At 41.7% G+C, this 20,344-nt stretch overlaps 1 protein-coding gene across 2 annotated transcripts in view; it reads right to left on the bottom strand.

Moving 5' to 3' along the window:
- tmem132e (transmembrane protein 132E) overlaps positions 1 to 20,344 on the bottom strand; it is a 321,617-nt gene that overhangs the window by 42,474 nt on the left and 258,799 nt on the right. For both annotated transcript variants that reach the window (XM_071915145.2, XM_071915144.2), the window contains exon 3: positions 5,673 to 5,813. In XM_071915145.2, coding sequence (XP_071771246.1) covers positions 5,673 to 5,813 — 141 coding nt within the window. The remainder of the gene's footprint in view (positions 1 to 5,672; positions 5,814 to 20,344) is intronic.

Genomic DNA, 20,344 nt, shown 5'->3' with positions numbered 1-20,344 from the left:
AAAGAGCTCTTAGGTGGCAGGAAAGCCTAGTGGTGAAGTCATCTAGGCCTACGCTGCACTGACTATAATAAACTGAGGCTTTAGAGTGAAAGAGGCAGAAGTGACATTTTCCCAACTTTAACTTAAAAATTCTAAATATAACATAGAAGCCAGATGTACTTTTACAGAGGTTAACATTCAGAAAAGCTGATATTTGATAAAAACCTATTAAGTGCACAGTTATGCCTTTTCACAACAAATTTAATGTACAGTTTGAGACTATTTTCATTTTTTTATGGCTACAAATGTGTTCTTTTGCCCAACAATTAAGAGCTTTCCAATGATTTATAATACTCATTTTTGGCTGAAATCTCTCCGATGTCCCCTTTCACACTGAACCCTTGAATATTTATCGTTTCACTTTTTGCCCATTTCCTTTTCATAAAATATTTAAAATGCATTTATTTGGGATTTTTAACAGATTAGGGAGTCAAAAAAAAGCACAAGAGCAATATATTCCCTTTCTGGTGAGCACAGACACACACGAGCGCCGGGTTTGGCCATTCAGCACAGCTCTTTGCTGGCGAAAAACAAAACAAAGCAAACAAAAAAAGTGGTTCTATTGGCTGAAAAAAAGAAAAAAACCCTGCAATTGCAATATTGACTACTGCCCTTTCCACACCACAAGGGGTTTTAAATTGTTGTTTTTTTAATCAAATAGGAAGGTGTTTGAGCGGGCCTCTAAAACATGATGTGAAAAGCTGCTCACCTACAAATTAAATTGCACATTCAATGTAATAAAAGATTTTCCCCAAACTGTGGAATCCTTTGTGCTAGCATCCCACCCCCCTAACACACACACAGAAAATCTTTTGTGCTGAAGAACATTTTCTTTGTCATGCAGCCCCTAAAGTGGCAAGCATCAGTGGAGAGCAAGTCTAATGGTGCGGCTTGGAAAAGGGAGTACTTCTAAGTCTAGGGCTGCCTTGCCTAAGTTTTTGTTAGGAATCAATATTGGCACTTATGAATGGGCACTGACATACTCAGCTAAGACTCCAGTGCTTGCTGCAACCCTTGTTTAACATAGAATTATTGTTAACCAAGAGCCAGCCTATATTAAATTGGATTTTTCTGTTGTCCTGACTGCGACACCGGTAATGCCACAGCATTTTCGAGAACATTATTCATAATTTGGAACCCATTGACCACAATCAATAATGCATTCATGTGGTGACATCAACAAGCTGCCATTAGAATTAAACAGTTTTGAGTTCCAGATGGAGGGTTGGAAATGGAAAATATTTAGAGGAATTCCAACACGGACGAGACTGCTATATGATGAAGAAGCAATTTGGGATACTGAACCAAGAATGATGACGAGATCAACAATGTGCCCCTAACAGAAAACAGTGTCATCTCGTTTCCTCAGTTTCCCTGGTCACCAATGAGACGCATTATGATGCCTGGGGGGTGAAGCTTAGGGGTGGTGTAGCAGATGGGATGCCAATATCATGACATGATACAAACATGCTCTAAAACTTAATTCTTTGATGTAGTTCACCTTTTGAACATGAGTGGGCGGTACGTGCATTCACATTGTAAATCGGTCATAGGTGAAAAGTGGGCCTAAGCCTAAGAAGCCAGAATAATACGTGAATTAAACCTTTACCGACTGCATGTTGTCATGACAACCAAGGAATCCCTGACAACACGGAGGAATGGATATGACCTGTAACCTGTTTGCTGCATCACAAATCCAACACAAAGCAGATATGAATGAGAATGATTGAGCTTAGAGGATGTGTTGTGATTGATGGAATCCTCCATATTACTGCTCTTAACTGGGTGATTGGGGAATGAAATGGTGAAATGGCTTGAGAATAGACAATACAGTTGTTGTTTTTTGGCTAAAGTCTAAGGCTGCTAGACAAATTTGTCCTTTAAAAACTGTTACTTTCATTTAACTCTGACAGGAAAGCTCGCAGACATGACATATTGATTTGAAAATTATTTAGTTCCGCCAACACATTCGCAAATGGTACCTATTACTTTGTCTTACCTTCAAAATATTTCAGCAACAGTAGGCAGTAGAATCCACCTTGCGACATTTTCATGTTTTTTTTTCTACTAATGCACAGCTAACAGTTAGCTTTCCTGCAGCTACTCCATAAACTAACACATCCCCCAGCTAATATCCTCCCTAGTCCTACAGTATAAGCTCCCTCATCCACTCAAACAAGGTAGAGAATGGCTTTGGAAGTACAGCAATATAATCAAAAAGAAAGCTGCAGGGAGTCTAGCTGTTAAACGCTTGGTAGCAGAGGGAAAAAAGCACAGACTCAGCACAAAGTGGATTCTGTCAGTATCGCTCAGCTAGCTATTGAAGAAATACATCAAGTTTTTAGGAGAGTGTCCTATTGTTTAACTTAGCTGTTAAGTAGTGAGAACATGGACACCAAAATCATTCATGTGTTCTTAGTAGATTGATGGCACTGGTGCTCCATGCTAACACTTTAGCATACACTATGCTGAGTGATAGTAGGCAACTAGCATACAGTGCCTGAATTGGACCAAAAAAGGTGCCAGTACCCTAATTCAGCAGTTGCATGACATGAGCATCGCATGTGTCTTGGACATATTTTAACATAGCTTTCATTTGTGCTTGCACATCCTCTATTTTCTTTTCTCTCTCTATTGGCACCTGACCAGTAGTGTTGATTGGACATATTGGCATTTGATTACCATGAATTTCTTCATGATTGACACTTTAACGGCCCTGTGCTCCACTGACTGCTCTGCTCCATCAGATCAAGTGAAGAGGCATCACTCTGCTCACAATATAAATGTATTTGTTGTTTTGCCCACAAAGTCTTGTATCAGAATGTAATTACAAGTAATTACAAGAGGCTATTTAATTTAGGGCCAGAGTGACACCTCTTCACGTGATCTATGCAGCTTTGTTTTCGGCTGCAGTTTGACTCCGTGTGTGAGCGGAGCGCTGCCTTCAGTCTGTAGGATGCTGTCTGCTTAAATGAAGCCCTATCAAGTCTATGGCGCACTTTTTTCACACGGAGATACTCTCTTCTTTCAACTAAGGCGTACCAGGAGGTGGCGGTACGGAATAAGAAATAAGGGTACTCACGTGGACAAAAATCAGAAGTGCCGGTACTCAGTACCGGTGAGTACCGGCCCATTTCAGGTACTGCTAGCATAACATAAAAAGGGAGAAAAAAATAACTTGTACCAGCTCTAAAGCTAAATGGCAAGTAATGTTATGTGGCTAACTGGAAGTTTTGTGGAGAAGATTGGTGAAATCAACACTAAATGTGACATACAAAAAAGTACTGTTCTGAATTACCAGGGACTCCTTTCTTTGTTTCCATAGCAAGTGAAGGTGGTGGGAGACTGTATACAGCTAAAAATCACTGCAGTGGATGAATATGTAGTTGTTCACCAAAAATAAACCTGGCTACATCAGCTATATTGAATTAAAGATGTTTAATTTTTTAAAATGTATGAATCTACGGCTTATATAATAAAAAACATTAACAACTATCGATTACTAAAAGGTCAGTCTTCTTACTTTAGGTAATGGCCTACTATCATGTAACAGTGTATGCTAAAGTGATTTTGGTAAGTATACTAAGTTGATCAAGTGACTTTCTGAAGAAATCCAGTAACTATGACCTTTTTGCACATTTCCTTGTGCTACTAAATTAGTAGAAAATACATTTATTTGGGATTGGGTAGAAATTCAATTCAAGAAATATGTGAAAGTATAAAATTCCAATTATGGAACAATCTTGCAAAAGTGTTCACCCCCTTTTCTCATTTGGACTATATTGTCTCACTGACAAACAGGTAAAATTAGAGCAATTTGAAACAAAAATGTATTCAAAATGTCTTCTTATTAAGTAAAGATGAAGAATGAATAACAGATGTTATGAAATGTTTTTTGCCAGTAAGACATTATAGCCCAAGTGAGTGAAAAGGTGAACACTTTTGGAAAGTATATTTTCTTCTTATTGGAATTTTATACTTTCGCTTAAATTTCTTGAAATTCTACTGCACTTTGATTAAAAACAACCCAACAACAATATTTTGTGTAGGCTTAGACCAAAAATCCCAAATAAATGTCTTATGAACCAATTTTGTAGCACAAGAAAATGTCCCAAAAGTGAAGAGGTGTGCTTTTTAGAACTAAACCACTAAATGTAAAAGGATTTCATGTTCATATTCAATCAATTTAATGGGAATAAAGCATCAAAACATGTTACAGAGAATTTCTCTGTGGCTTTGGAACTTCAACCTGGAAACCTATTGTTTCGCTTAAGGTAGTCACAGAATTGACTGGGTTTTTGACAAAATGTGGCATGACACGCTGTTTCTTCATCCATGCTTGACCCCCTACTGGACATTTCCCACATGGTGACAGGGTGGCAAAGATTACTTGACATGGGTCACTAAATATAGCAAGAAAGGCTGCCGCTAAGGCGCTAAGAAGTAAACAAAAAGGGAATGGTGGATCTCTTATTCAGGTAAGGACACTGTTTGTCTCTTTCCATCCCTTGGCCACTCTCTTTCTCCTCCAAAGTCATAGGGAATCCATAGGGGTGCCAATATTTAGATCGGCAGTTGCTAAATAGCTCTGAGGCTTAGGATAAGCAGCCCAATCTCCTAATGCCTCATTTGTTAATGAATTGAGTGTATCACATATTATGATTTATGGTGGCTATTTTGTTGTCGCCTTGCCCCAGTGGAACTAGTCTAGCTCTGGCTCAATGGCAGGCCGGTGTTTTGGGTACAAACTCGAACCTTGTAAATACCCTCCGACAAAGTTTGATCGATACTCACTGTGCTAATGTGCATGCATCTGTCTGAGTGAAGGGGAGAAGGAGAGGTGTGGAGAGGGAGGACCGCCTCTGCACGCTTAGCTCAACGGCTTCACTTTCCAGTAAAATCATTTAGGCCACATTCCTATAACCCAGCCAACACATGCATTAGTAGGCGATACATTTTAGACCGCATCAAGGTTGCAAATCACATGGCAGTCGCAGCTGCAGCTTCACCATTCCCATAATGTTGTATTTAGCAGAGAATCAAGTGCTGCTGCACGATGTTGCTACTTTGGCCAGATAAAGTAAATTATTGTTCAGTAAGACACTGCAGGACTGTGGGTGGGTGTGTGATAATCACTTGCAAGTGTGGGCACAAGCAGACCTTGAGTGTTTTTACCATTGTGAGGAACTTGGCGCAATTATTGCTGCTTGACGACAAGATCGCATCTAAGGTATCTTAATGTTGGCAGTCAAAATCATCTCATTCCTCTCTCCAAATTAATACCAGAGGCAGTGAGACCGAGCAGATAACATCGCCATTCCTTTAACTTTCTGCTATGAAGCGAAAGGTGCTTTAGTGAATGCAGCGGGCCAAAGCTGTATTTTACTGTCATTTCTGCAGCTGCTGGGGCATTTACAACGTCTGGGATGTAGTTTGAAAAAGCAGCCTTTAATCAGAGAGTAACCTCCGATTACCACGCAGACGGAAACCTTTTGGAGACCTTTTGTCCATTGCCGGAGAAGACAAATATCCTTTTCTTTGTGCAGCAGGAGAGAGGGCAAGAATCAACAGCTGCAGCCGTGGTAGCTGGTTAGACAGATGCAGTGTGTTTAGGCCTAGGGCTGTTGACTTACCCCTGTTTCACTGCTTTGTTCTTGTTCACGTCGATGGTGGTGATGGAATGCTTGGCGCCGGACTGCACCTCCCAGTCCACCTTCCACTGGGCGCTCTTCGACTTGGGCTGGAGCAGGTTCACCCCTTTCTTCGCCTTGACCCTGCGGAAAATAACGAGGGAAAAGGACGGGGATGAGTCAATTTTATTAGAGAGGGATGATTTATGTGCGAGGTCGGAGGTGGACGCCCCTCCGTGTACAGTAGTCCTCGCATGGCGTCATGGCAGAAGCAATTCCACAGATGAATCAATGGCAGAGATGAATGGAGATGACAGCGCGACGGTTACTTTAGATGACTGTATGCAGCTTTCTATGAAAGTCATGTCTACAGTTCATTACACAGGGCATTTCTGGAGAATCATTAATAATTATATTCCCAAAGTGTCCTAATTCAGTCTGCAGTCATGCTTTGTGAAAATCTTTACAGACACACACCTAATGATGCGTTATATTGCCATATCTTTAACATTAGTAACAAATTAAATATACTCCTAAAGTGATATAGTCATCTGATCTTATTGTGAAATTCTCTTTGCCTTAGAGTTGCTCCATGGAGAATGAATCTGGGAGCGATGTTAAAGGTGACAGAGAGCTTGCAAGGGGGATTTTCTGAGGATGAAGGCACATTTTCTGGTTCATAACTGATAATGTAGAGTTAAGCTTGTTTGACCTCTGCTCCATAAATTCAGTTTTGCTTTCGTTGTGTATTTAGTATCTCGATGACATCACTGGTTTCAGTTGTTTTATCTCTGTTTACGCTCACAGATATTGACAGGACTGTCCTGGATGAGGCAAGATCATATATCAATTCTTACTACTGGAATACTACTCAAATGGCTGAGTAGAATTCCACTTTAAACCACGAGGCTGGTCAAATAAACACATCAAATTTTAGAATTATAATTTGGGTCTAAGACATGTGCTATTAAAGTGGCTTTGCTGTTAGAATTGCAAAATAGCATACAGGGAAAAAAAGCCCCAAAACATTGGAAATGGCTTCCCTCCCAGTCATAGTGATTTTTGTCATTCGACCACAGTGCCACACCCGACTCTTGCCATGATGCATGATGGGAGACAAACCACTCATCCACGGACATGCAGAGGCAATGGAGATTATCGATCTGGTGTTCTCATTTTCATGAAATGCGATATGGAAATGAATTATTAACATATTTGGCTTCTGTTTGTCTGCCTTGAGTCTCCAAGCCAAATCATGAATAAATAGACTGGCTGATGGCTAAATTGCAAAACAAAAGGATTTGTAAGTGCTCATGGACTCTGGGCACATAGTTTACATGCAGTATTAACACAGTATTGCCAATAAATAACTATAGGGAGAGACAGTACTGGCCAAAGACTGTCACTCTGGTTATGAAGATGTGAGTGCCAGTATTGGGTGAGATCATGCTCTCCCAGCAGGCGAAGCTCTAGGGAAACTAATGACTTTGCCATGTTTACAGGAAGAAGCCGTGCTACTATTTCCACCATGTGATCACCTCTTCAGAAAAACTCACTGAGAATATTACCTAAATACTATTTTCTCTTGAGTGTCTCATTTGCATTCAGTTGAAAGTTTTGGGCCGCTGCAACATCTTCCAGATCCCTCCATTTATTTCTTTGACAGATGAAAATTTTGAACTCTTGCTGCGGTGTTTCCATTTGCCACGCTAACCTGCGCACAGCGCATCGACCGCTCATCCATGATTTGTGAAAGCGATTGACTTTCAACTGAGGCTGTCTCCTCTTCTTAAGCCAGCAGGGATACAGCACCAACAGAATCTTTATTTTAATATTGTTACCTTCAAGGACCATTCTCAGTTTGCTATTGAAAATATTTACCAAGTGAAAACTGGGACAATGACTTAACTACGCTCATTAAAATTAATCATTTGCCACTGAGTTTAAAATAATAATCCATGACACTTTCACATAAATACATTTCCATTTTGCTATTCTCTTTCACCAATTGATATAACACAATATGGATTCAACCATTACCAGTAAGAATATTCTATTACCATACTCAAAATTATCCATATCTTAAAAGTATTTAATCTGTGACATTTTCATTTAAATAAATGTTTGCTTCCACTCTATCGCTGATTGCTATAATAACAATGTGATTCAAGCTATATCCAGTTCATGAAAGTTTTTACATTGTGTTTTATGTTTCCAGTTTGTTTGGAATGAACAGAAGAAGAACTGGGTAGTTAGCATGAGCAGTGATAGCCACCATGGCTGAACAGACAAAGAAAGAGAAACTCAAACTGCATCAACAGAAAATCCAAGCTCCGCCCACACTGTTTGATTGACAGGTGATCTGTGGGAAGTGCAGTGCAGAAACACCACAGCAGTGAGCGCTGAGCACCAAAGATGTTGCCAAAGTTAAAAAGAAACTAGGATCATGCAAATTACTACTTTAAACATCGTTTCTTGTTATTGTATTTGCCAGTTTGCTATTTCATCATCACATTCACATTACAGAAAGTACAGTAATTATCTGATACGGCGCCGTCCAGGATGAAACTAAAAAATGTAACACTTTGGAAATAAACCAGATCTAGCGTGTTGCCTTTGATGTGGGAAACTTAATACCGGTTCCCTTAGACTCAACGAGACTAAATGAGGTGACCCAGTTGCTACTTGATCACTACAGCTCGCAAATACAGTGATCATAAGAGGTGATAATTAGAGCATTATTGTATCGCACAACTACTTACGCTACATTCACTGCTGCCTGGTATGGATGCAACACTGATTAGCGATACTCGCATTCATATTCATTACCTACATTCACCAGCAGCTTATAAAAAGCTACTCCATATTCATCAACATCTTCTGAGAGAGCTTGCGTATTGTATAGCACCAATGTTTTTAATCAGATGATCCATTTCACTGACTCCGGCTAATTTTTGCACTACAAATGAGATGGGATGAAGCAATGCCCGTGGGAGTACGACATGAATCGGGCTCGCCATTGAACAAGTACTAAAGCTGATTAATGAAAGAGCTGGCAAATGGAGGAGCAGTGCAGCAGTAACCGGCAATAATGCGAGTCCGGATTCTCCGATTCTTTGTGGGCTCCGCTGCTGTTGCAGAGGGAAAGTGGAGAGGCAGCGCGAGCCACTTGAGCTAAGACAGTGCTATTACTTACTCATTCCACACAGACGCCTCCTGCCATGGCAACACCTATTAGACTCCGAGTTGGCTGGCTGACTGCTAAACAGGAGAGTTTGGGTCTAAACACCTCCCGCTCATTCTGGGCCAGATTCGTCAATAGGAATGCAACATTCAGACCATATTCTCTCTGGAAGCTCACCCTTTGTGCGCACATTTGGGAGCTGTCTATTTGTTACCCTTGATGTTGTCTAATTTACTCCAGCATTTAAAGGTGAAATAAGTAAGGCTTCTCCTGCTCCATAGCACGAAATGACCACAATACACCTGCAGGGGGTGGATAGGGTTGTTGATGAATACCAATGACTCAACAATTACTTCATCAGGTGCTGAAATTTCTGTTGGATCTCTGCTCTATTGTGAAAATGAGCTTACTTAATGCCCCTTTGAGGTATTTAAGGTATTTATTAAATTAATTTGAAGACTAAGTCCTCACAGGCAGAACAGTCAGAATACTGGACCCTGATTGGCCAACAACAGCAGCTCTAATTCAAATGAGGTAAACCTGCTGAGTGGAGGATTCCCAGTGGGTGTGTCAGTTCAAATGCTGCAAACTGGCCTGCTTGGACCGATTTTAGCAACTGTTTAGTGAGGGGAGCCAATCAAGAGCAAGTCCAGTTGTGATGCGTTGACTGGAGTTAGTCTGAAAGTGCGTGTGAAATATGGAGAGATTTTTAAAAAATGCAGTATCCTTAAATCTAACTCTTCAAACTAAATCATATTTGATCGTTTGCATTAATCGCCTTTAACCATCTATGTATATAAATAGAGGAAAATTTGAAATCTGATAAGAGGGCTGCTTTAAACTGTAAAGTTCCTTAATACATTCCTTAATGCGGGCTGCTGCGTGGCCTTTCATCCAACTTGTCCTTCTTAAAAGAGGTCAATAACCGCCCTGGACACGGTGCGCCCTGGTGCTGCGGTGGTTTCCACGCAATAGACGCCAACCCTCGAGTGACGGGCGCCGCTTCGCCCCTGGATCACAGGCAGCAATCTTCGCAATCATCTCGAGCACTTTGATATCTATCTTGTTTATCGCCGCAAGTAAACAGCTTTGGAGATTTTTTTCGACAGCGGCACAGAGGCGTACAGCTGGAAAGCCAGACGGGGGTGGGAACCTGCCAGGGACAGACTTTTTAATGGGAGGCTCAGAAAATTAGAATATGAGAAGCTGGGGAAATATCAGAGAGCAGATTACAAATTTGAAACTGCAGCTGCCGGTTTATACATGCCGAACTGATTAATTTCCTGTAGATTAAAATGAGGATCGCAGCGGTAACACTTTACATAAGGCAAACATCTACAAAGCACGAGGAGGATATTCATAATTAACAATGCGTTCTTACTTATTGACACACATAATGCCTGACATCAACAAGCAGGCTAAATTCCAGCCATAATGATTTGGCTTTTGAATTTGGGAGTGTGTACAAACTCCAGAAAAATCTCATATTATTCTCCTCTTAAGTATTTAATATTTCACAATGTGTGCGCACAAGCGGAAAATAAACTATACCGTGACGCTACCTGCCTGAGCACGGGAATTGTCTTGGTATTTCTTCAGGTTCTCGATCACATTCAAAGGCTGCCCAGACCTGTGTGATGGAGATGCACTGGAGGAGGCCGTTTTCTCCACTGGATTAACCTCCAACTGGTTTTTCAGACATTTTCTCCCTTTGCCTTTGAACTGCAGTCCGGCTCCCGCTGCACTCACCTGATAAAGCTCGGGCTCCACTTTGAGGACCGAACCATGATGAATAGCCGCGGCTCCTCCTAAACTAGGCCTTGGTCCACACTTATCTCCTCTTTGCCTCTCTTATGTAAAAAATGCTCATTGACGATGTGTAACGTTCCCGTTTTTAAAAATGAAGAATATCTAAGGGGGCGAGAAGGGGGAATCTTTATCTGTTATTGCGAGAGTCGTTTTCATGGGAAAAAATACAAGGAATTTATACAAAAATGTTGCTGTGTTATAAACTGGTGTAGGTTCTAAACAGTGAATCCACAAACACAGCTGAGTTTACTTTTGGTCAGCCATAAACAAGGCACTTCCAAACTTCTATTCCGGCTCTCTTCTTTTTCTTTAGCCATGTGAACGATGACAAAAAACTGGTGTAACGCTGCCATCACACCAAATTAATAATCAATAGTGAATACAACATTGCAAGATGTACCAAGTTGGTTCCCCACCCGGGAATGACCGACCATTTGGACGGTTTTATCCAAAGCTCCTTACATTTCCATGAGTTCATATAGTTTTAGCATGGCTGACTCCAGTGGAACTGAACTCCTGACCTTGGCAGTCTTACTGCCACGCTCTGCCCACTGAACTATATAGAACTGCATTGAGCTCAAGCTTAGTCAGATCTTTTTCTGTCAGAAACCAGAATAATGAACAACACTGCTGAAAAACGTATCCTCTAAAAAGTCAGATTTTCAGGAGCGGGGGAAAGTGATTTTGGACATTTTTACAAAGCATATACAAAAGAATCAATCAAAAGAAAGGATAATATCAGTTACTGATTACAAAAAAAACACCAGAAAGGTAAAACTAGATCCAGAGCTTCGCCGACACACCAACAAAATGTTAGTCGCAGCTGGTTTTCATAGGATCGTGACTAGAAAATTCCCTCTCTGCATGACTGCTCCTTCGATTTTTCTCCCCCCCTCCCCCTCGCCACATACAAATCCCTGTTCCAGTTTGTGCATTTCACTGGGGCCCAACTACAATCCCCGAGTGAAATTATCAAGCAAAACGACCAAGACCTTCCTCGCTGCGCGCCAGCCCCGAACAGATTGGACTTCGGTATTTGGCAGTCGTTAGTGGCACGGCGTGCTGCGAAGTGGGACGTCGGGAAAAAAAACAAACATTTGATCGCGCGCGGCGCCGACAACAGCCCGCAGAACGCCCGCGTCGCCACTGTCGGTGAGCGAAGCCCTGATGGATGGAGTTCGGCTTCACGGCTGTCCCTTTAGCGACGCACAGATGAAGGCAGAAAAAAAAGTAAATAAACAACTAAAATGTCAGCACTAGAATGTCTCAGAGGCATTAGCTGCACTCCCTTTTGCATTACAGCAGAAAGCGGGCCTCTCCCAACAGCTAAATTTGGCCAGCAAAGCCTGTTTTTTTCTCCCACTCATCTGTAGGCAGAAGCTCCATTAGTTCCTCTGAGGGGGCACTTTACAGACAACTTCTCCACTTGTGCTACTGCAGACACAACAAATTCCATTCCATGACGATATGTATAATTCAAAATAAGTGCATATTTGTATTTGTCCTTGGCCTGCACTAGACGCGGTCGCTTGTTTTTATGTGTCACATAACATGCGATTCAATTACATACTCCGCTGTGCGTGATGTTTCAGCGTCGGCGTGCGTTGCGTTGTGTTTATCCCGGCTAGTGTTAAGTGTAGAAAAGCTTTGTTAGTGGCTTTGAGAGCTTCGCCGCACTGTTAACGCAGCCTTGAATGAATTGAGGACGAATATATGATTTCTTAACTGCCATCGCCGCACTGGATCACTTTAACAAAGAGCGCTCTAAACAACGACAACATCCTCGTGTGCCTCTCACTGCGCAAACCCCCTCTGGTTCAAGGTCAGCGAATTATCATCGCACAACCTCACTGATCATTCTAGCTTTTGTTACGTGGATCGTTCCTGAACAATTGCCAAGATACACATGGAACACTTGCGCAACACTTGTGTGATGCAGACAAGGCTACCTGCTAGACAAAGGCGCCATCCACAGTGCTGTGATGCGCTCTGCCAGGCAATATGACAGATGGATACTTGAGATTGGGTCCGGCAATATAATCTTGAGACTGATTTACAGTAATAATCCATGACATTTTGATACAAATAAATGCCCATTTTTGCTACTCTGCTCTGTCATTTTGCTGATGTTCTAAACACCCGGTGTCAGGGCTGGACACACTGTTTGATTGACAGGTGATCAGCGGGGAGTGCAGTACAGAAACACCACAGCGATGAGCGCTTAGCACCAACGATGGAGACTAAATAAAAAAGAAAAACACCACAAAAATGTGTGCTTCACACCAGAGATGGAGTAAAAAAAAAAAGAAGGAAAAAAAAAACACCACCACAGCGATGAACGCTTGGCACCAAAATTAAAAAAATCAGGAACTTGAGGATCAACACTTTAAAGCACAAGATGCACAATTCAATCTCTACTGCGTGTGCATGACAACAATTGTAGTGCCTCACGGGTCCCTAAGTTCTCCAAACAGCACAACTAAGGACAGAACTCTATGCATCGCCTCAGCAAAAAGCCCATGTGATGTGTGATGATTGTGGCTCTATGAGAGAGGAGAGGCGTCAATGTCAATATGGGGGCTGCACAGCACTGTCAGTCATGAGGACCAGAGCAGCCATCACTGCAGATGTTCACTTGGCATATTGATGTACGGCACCACAAAAGAAGACAGAATGCTCATTACGGGCGTCAGGCGACAGAGCGCCCGTCGGACGGTAAATAGAGCAGCTGGGCCATGTGAAAGGGCCAGGCCAGCGGGGACATTATCAGCATCGTCAGTAATTCAGTCAGTTCTGACTAAAATAAAATAAGCTACAATGGGCAGCACGGTATGGCCCAATAGTCTGGATTTGGCCTAATCTGACAATTCACTGGAGGAGAAAAAAGGAGTAGAAAGCGGGATAATCATTTCGTTGTTTTGATGAGAGGCTTTTCTGAAGCGGCATGGGTAGCTGCTTAGAACTCCTGATCTAATAAGGCTCCATTTAGACATGTGCACTGTTTTTTATTTATGCAGCGAAAGTGACAGAGGACCCAAAAGAGATGGAAATGCAGTTTTTCTAACCTGATAAAAGGAAACCAAATTGGGTTTTTTTTTTTTATAGGCTAAACAAATATTGGGCAGCCATGGGGAAGCTCTCTCTCTCTCTCTCGCTCTCTCTCTCCCCCCACTCCAGTGATGTCTGTTGCAATGGAAGGGATCTAGACAGTGTAATTATAGTGCACAGGAGAAGGTTTAAGGATGCTCAACTTTTTTTCCCCCTCTCAAGTTTAGGTGTCTTAGAAGTTCAGATCCCAATCGTGCTCCTACCTGCTTTAACTGGATTCTGACTTCTAACTGTAAAACTCAATTATAGGCCCTCAAACCGAGGCAGGCTGGCAAGCTGTCGGTCTTGGAGTTAGCAGATGAAAAGGGCTTGTGTTGTGTTTCCTCTTGTTTTGGGGGTGGGGCGGAGTGGGGGGGTGAAGAAGTTTCCCTCGGGTAATTCCAATGTGTTGCGCATTAAGGACCAGTAAAGGTGCCATTTTCCACCTCTGCTTTGGGAGAGAATTATGTAAAAAAACACTTAAACTACAGAAAATGGATAAATAAAAAAGCTAATACCTGGCTCATGTTCTGGCATGTACTGATTGGATATGTGTCGGGGCTGGTTATGATGTACATGATGGACCAACAAAGTCATGTTCATTCATACTGCCAAGTACAAAATCTGCAATGGCAGCTCAATGCTGCTCTTTTTCCAAGAGTGATTACTTAATGCATCGACTCAGGCTAGCCAGAACCAAATTACTGCTCAACGCACAACAATGGCAAAAAAAATATAGTAGTATTCAGTCATTGAGAATGCAGCTGTGAAAAGTCTGCAGCTTCGTTTAATCATCTAAAGGGAAGGTGTATTTATTATTATTAGGCTTTTTTGCTTGGCTGTATTAGCCTATAGAAAGGAATGAAACAGCACCTTTGGGTATTTTCTAGCATTTCTTAACATATGGGCTGTAGTATGATATTGCAGCTGGGATTATACGGCCTCCTGTAGGTGTCATGATATCATGATATCTCTGTTCGAGCTGCGTGATGTTAGACAACATGCTGCTGCAAGTCCTATCTGTGATGATAACACTGACGTTCATGCTGTGGCTGGATGTGATCTTGGCAGACTAGCGCTCTCCGGCGCTCATGCTGTCTGGAAATGAAAGAGTTGGTCTCCGGCTGCTTCCAAGTGAACCCTGGAGTGGTTTGTTTGAAGTGAGAATGTGCTTGGACCAAAGACAGCAAAACAGCCCCGGAATCACACATTTAATTAAGCTGACTGACCAATTTTTTATTGATGTTCCCCCCCGTACGTTTCTAAATTCTTCATATGTGCAAGACCATAACTTTATGCTTTTAATTTGTTAGCCAGATTACATCATAATAGTAAACTACATCTAACAACATTCATGAACAATTATGAATAATTAAATAGACAACCTAAATAACAGCATGTACCATTCATCCTGATAGCCAGAATGGAAACTTCTGCTTGTTGGGATTCAAAATTCTTTGGCAAGTTGTCAGTTTGGCAATGGGATTCATATCCAAACCAGTTTAATAAAACAATAATTAGCAACATTACTTGATTAATTTGGATAATCTCAGATAAACTACAGGTGAGAGAACAACATGAAGCCTAAGGGGGAATGAAAACTTAAAAAAATGTAGTCAAGGTAAAATGTGTATTGTTGACCACTACTTTGCATTATGGGACGGTTGATAACATCAAGCCAGATTTTTAATAAACTAGAGCCACTGGAGCCATAACCCATATAAGCAGATACTGTGCAGGCTGATGAACTTCTCACCAGACACTGACTTACTGTGGAAGACATCAATGAATTGTACTCAAAAGGCTTCAAACACTCTTCTCAGCAGTCCATAGCATGACCGATCATAAGAAATATCAAAATATCAAAGTATTGTATGACCCTCTCTATATTCCCTGCATTTATATATTCAAATGGATAGAAAATGAGACAAAAAAATGATTAAAAAAAAAATAAAAATTTGACAGCTGTAACGGCAAAAAAAATTCTTGTTACACTGCAGACAAATTTGGACCGGCCTTAGGTGGAGACTCCTCTTCCGGCGTTCTGATAACAAGGCTGTGCCAGAAGTGAACACATGTTGAACACGAATCCTGACACATAACCTTAGAAAATAAGCCCCCCTGCTCTTTCTCTCTCTCTGTCTCTCTCTCTCTCTCACACACACACACACACACACACACACACACACCAAACAGGGATGCACATGCACGCAGCAGCATGGAGGCGACAACGTTGGCTGGGAAGGCGTCCTTCTGGAGGACAATTATTCTAAGTAGTTTTCCCATCAGCCAGAGCCACGAGCAGAGGACCCTCGGGTGAGCCAGAACCTTTCTGTGGAGGCAATCGGGGAAATAGCCACTGTCCAATTTATTTGATAAGGCGAGCGGAACTCAGACCTGCCAACAGATGCAGAGGGGAAGAAAATCGGGGGCCGCGCTGAAACCTAGTTGCTGACATTTTCAGAGTTCAAATCACTATGCATATACATATAACGATATTTTGGCCACGGTTCAGGGTAAAAATTGAAAGTTCAGGGGGAGCAATGGACGGCTGTTAGCTTTCTGTATACTGTACCAGTGAGAAGATCAAGCGAAATCTATGGGCTGCCACGCGCTGGAGCATGAGATGGCGGGGCCGCCTCACATGACCAGCGGTGATTACAATGTAGCAGTGGTGTGCAACTGAGCTTCCCTTTCAGGTGCCGACAGTGGCAGATTGAATTCAAAGATCCTTTCAGGTGGTGGTGGTGGTGGTGGTGGTGGGGGGGGGTTGTCAGCGCTCACCATGTTCTCAACTTCTCCCCTAAGGAACTTCTATTTCACATTGGACAGCTGCAAGGAATACCGGCTCTCTCTTGGGACTCCCACCCACACAAATTCAGGAGTGGAAGAGGAATGTCATCCCTCTCCGGGGACACACACTCACACAATCACAGCAATGATGCCGCCGCATAAAATAAGTAAATAAATAATCACTAAACAATGGCACATCAATGGCGATCATACATGGATTTAACTTGTAAGATAAATAAAATGGTGTTAAAATAATTCATATTTAAAGGTGCTACATGTAGCATGTTACAATCCATAAATCATTACTACATTAATTTTGAGACATTAGTATAATTACAGTAAACAAATGAGACTATCTCAGAGAAGATTGGCATTTTACATCGTGACCCACCAAGTCGGATTTGGCGGGAAATCTGCTGGATTGCTTTACGGCACAAAACAGGAAGAGGGCGCTGTTCTTCCAGAGCAAACAGAGCTAAAGCTTTCAGACTTTCTGGCAACGGCAGAGGGTGGAAGGAGTGAAAGGCCGATGGAAAAATCACTTCCAACATGTTTGTCCTCTTCAGTAAAGCCAGGGAAAAAACCTTTGACCAAAGAAGCAATATCCTCTTTGTGACAAGAATCAATGGGAAATGTGGTCTAAATTTGGAGAAACACCACCACTAACAATACCACTGGCATGAAATAGAGCCTACCAATCATCCCGACCATAGTCTCATTTGTTTATGGTAATTATACTAAGGTATCACAATTAATTTGACAATAATATACTGATGCTACACGTACCATCTTTAAATCAAATTAATAATCCTTCCCTCTGTTTAGTCATGAAAAGAAACGCAATGCATATTAAAAGTTTGCAATGCATGACATTCATGGAGTTAAAAGTCATATTGAAGATCTTCCAGTACCAAAGGTTATCCGACTGCAATTCGGGCCAACTTGGGACATTCAAAATGTAAGTCTCTTGAACTGGGGATATTAGGAGGATATTAGGGCATGATGAAAAGTGGACTGTGGCTGCATTCTGGATGAGGGTAAAATCTGAAAAACGTCCTCAAGTGTTCTGGATACCAAGGACCCGGCATCATCAGTCTTCAACGGGGAATAATCAGTCTTTTCCTGACCACCATTAATGGTAGTCAGTGCCGTCCCTTCCACATATGGTCATTTGGATGTATAGATCCTTTTCAGACTGAGTGCACAAAACATTTGGACCCATTTGAACCTGGGTTTTAAGGTGAAATGCAAAGTTTGTAACTATGAATGTGAAGCAGGGTGTTGCTAAAAAAAAAGAGTGAGTCATTATATATATAATATATGAATGGACAAATAATATAAAATGTTTATGACCATCTGAAGAGTTGGACTGTCTTAATCCTGTCAAAATACAGGTCTGGCTCTCTCCAGTGTTTACAGACATAACAAATGTAATCAAATTTTTACAGCTTCAAAATATGTAAACTAATGTTTCAGAACTGAAAAATATCAATTCAGTAAACCACAATCCAAACAAAATGACTTTAAACTTTAAACAATCAGCAAAAAAAAACCAAAAAAAAAAACCCACAGCCTTATATGATAAAACAACACTCAGAATAAGTTGATCACAAAAGCAAACATACTTAAATAAAATAAAACCATACGTTTTTAAGTCATATGTATGTCAAAGTATGTTAATAATGGGATACAATGAAAATTATGATGTCCAACACACCCATGAGCATAGATGGTTTCTATCTTAACTCCACACAATCTAGAGACCATGCTTTCTATGTAACCTGGACTAAGAAGACAAAATTATTAAAGTAGCCAACAACACATACAGCTGCAACCATTAAAGTTGCTATTTTAGATGATCAATCAATGCCCCAGACAGGTCATGCCCCAGCCAGGATGAAAAGCAACAACGCGGATCCTTGCTGGACCTGCAGGCAAGAAAAACCATCCATCTCTGATTCACGCACAGCAGCATTACGCAACGAGCTTTCTTTTGCCCCTCCTACAGTTGATTTTCTTTTCGCCTCAGATTACTGAGGCAAAAAAGAACTCCTCTGACACAGTGCTGGCAGCAGTCTTGTGAATGATGTCAATTATCCTGCTACAAATGATAGCAATACTCCTGAGAGCGGCTCTGAGCTATCTGACATACCCTTACCCTGCAGATCTTCCCCTTTCAAATGCAAATCTACCTTTATTTCCCCTAGGCACAGGAATTCCTCCCTGTACACCTACTGTATATCGCATTGGTAGAGAAAGACATCCCTCAAGAGAGAAGGATGAATATACGGCAACCAATAATGCCCGAGACCCAAAAAAGAGGCTCTACTTGAACTTCATGGAGACATCTTTGTGCTTATGCGGGCTTGAGAGCTGGCTTGTGCTGCCTGCATTCTGAACAGAAGTGATGAGTGGAAATGCTCCGCGAGTTGAGCGAAACTTTCTAGAGGCCCCTCCGCATGGTTTCAAATGAAAATAAGAGACACCTTGAAATGGTATTTTGAGAAAGATGACATTACAAAGAAATAACATGCCCATATAGCTGTCATTACCTGCCTAAGATATACGGGGTATAAGCTGGCAGTTCTCCAGACAGACCAGTAGTCTCTGGAAATAGTTTCCTGGCAGAGAATATATCTGCTGCTGTTGACTCCTTTTAAAAGGCTTGTAAATTTCTCGTCTCTTCCATAATACCCCGTGGACCGCATGGAGACAAAAGGAGAGTGTCGAGTCATCATCAGGAGTTTGTATACCCAAGTCGTCTTTACCGAGCATTTCTACCAAGCTATTGGTGGATCGGACCTGGGGTTGATTTCTGTGTGAAGACGCCAAAAGGACCTGACCCACGACCTGGGAGAAAAGCTAGATCTGACCCGGTATTTCTTCTTTTTAAAGAAAAGCCGGAGAAATGCCTGTGCAAATGCTGTGGTAGCTATGGTAACCATCTTGCGCTACCACAAGCATTTCATCACATGTGCGTAAGGGGAAACTGACGGGAAACCGACGGGAAACCGACGGGAAACCGACGGGAAACCGACGTCTTCTTGAGGTGAGGGAGAACTCGCAACAAATCGAACTTAAGGCTAATGGAGACTTTGTTTCAGTCCAAGCAATTTAAACCAAAACTACAGATATTAACGGAAACAGCTTGAATCTACCGGACGTAGTTTTGAAACGCTATCACGCAATATCATCCACATAAAGTTTATTGTTGTATGGAGATCTAGTGGTTTCCTGTGGATCCACCTCCCACAGTGTGAAGATGATCGTACCGGGTAAAGTGTGGATAACGGATGCTTGTGGAAACTGATCATGATTAATTCCATCCCGGCTCTGCTGTGTGAAGATGGCTTTACATGGCCTTCACTACTACTGTACTACTACCGGAAGCACATCCAGTCCAAAGTACTGAATTTCTACTAGCCCTTACTGAATGCGTGCTTACCATGAACTTCTTATTATTTGGGGACCCTTATTACTTCAAGGAATTTGGTGTTGCCATGGGACCAAGGATGTCAATGACAATTTTGCTTACAGCACTAACAGGACTACATTCCTAATCCTGAGCATAACTCTTTACAAAAGGTACACGTATGACATAAATATGTTCACCGCACACTAAAAAGTAAACAGAATGACTTCTTTTTCTTTGAATATTCTTATTTATTATTTTCATTTTCAGCAAGTTCGCAGAGCAAACGACGTGTTTTGCATCTGCTTCTTCAGGTTTGCTCTCGGTAGATGTATGGCATTTTTTCCCACGGGAACTACCTCTGTGGCAAATATAAAAGAGTCTCATAAA

This window comes from Centroberyx gerrardi, chromosome 11 (genome assembly GCF_048128805.1).
Source record: "Centroberyx gerrardi isolate f3 chromosome 11, fCenGer3.hap1.cur.20231027, whole genome shotgun sequence".
Lineage (NCBI taxonomy): Eukaryota > Metazoa > Chordata > Actinopteri > Beryciformes > Berycidae > Centroberyx > Centroberyx gerrardi.
This window is presented reverse-complemented; position numbering and strand designations above follow the sequence as displayed.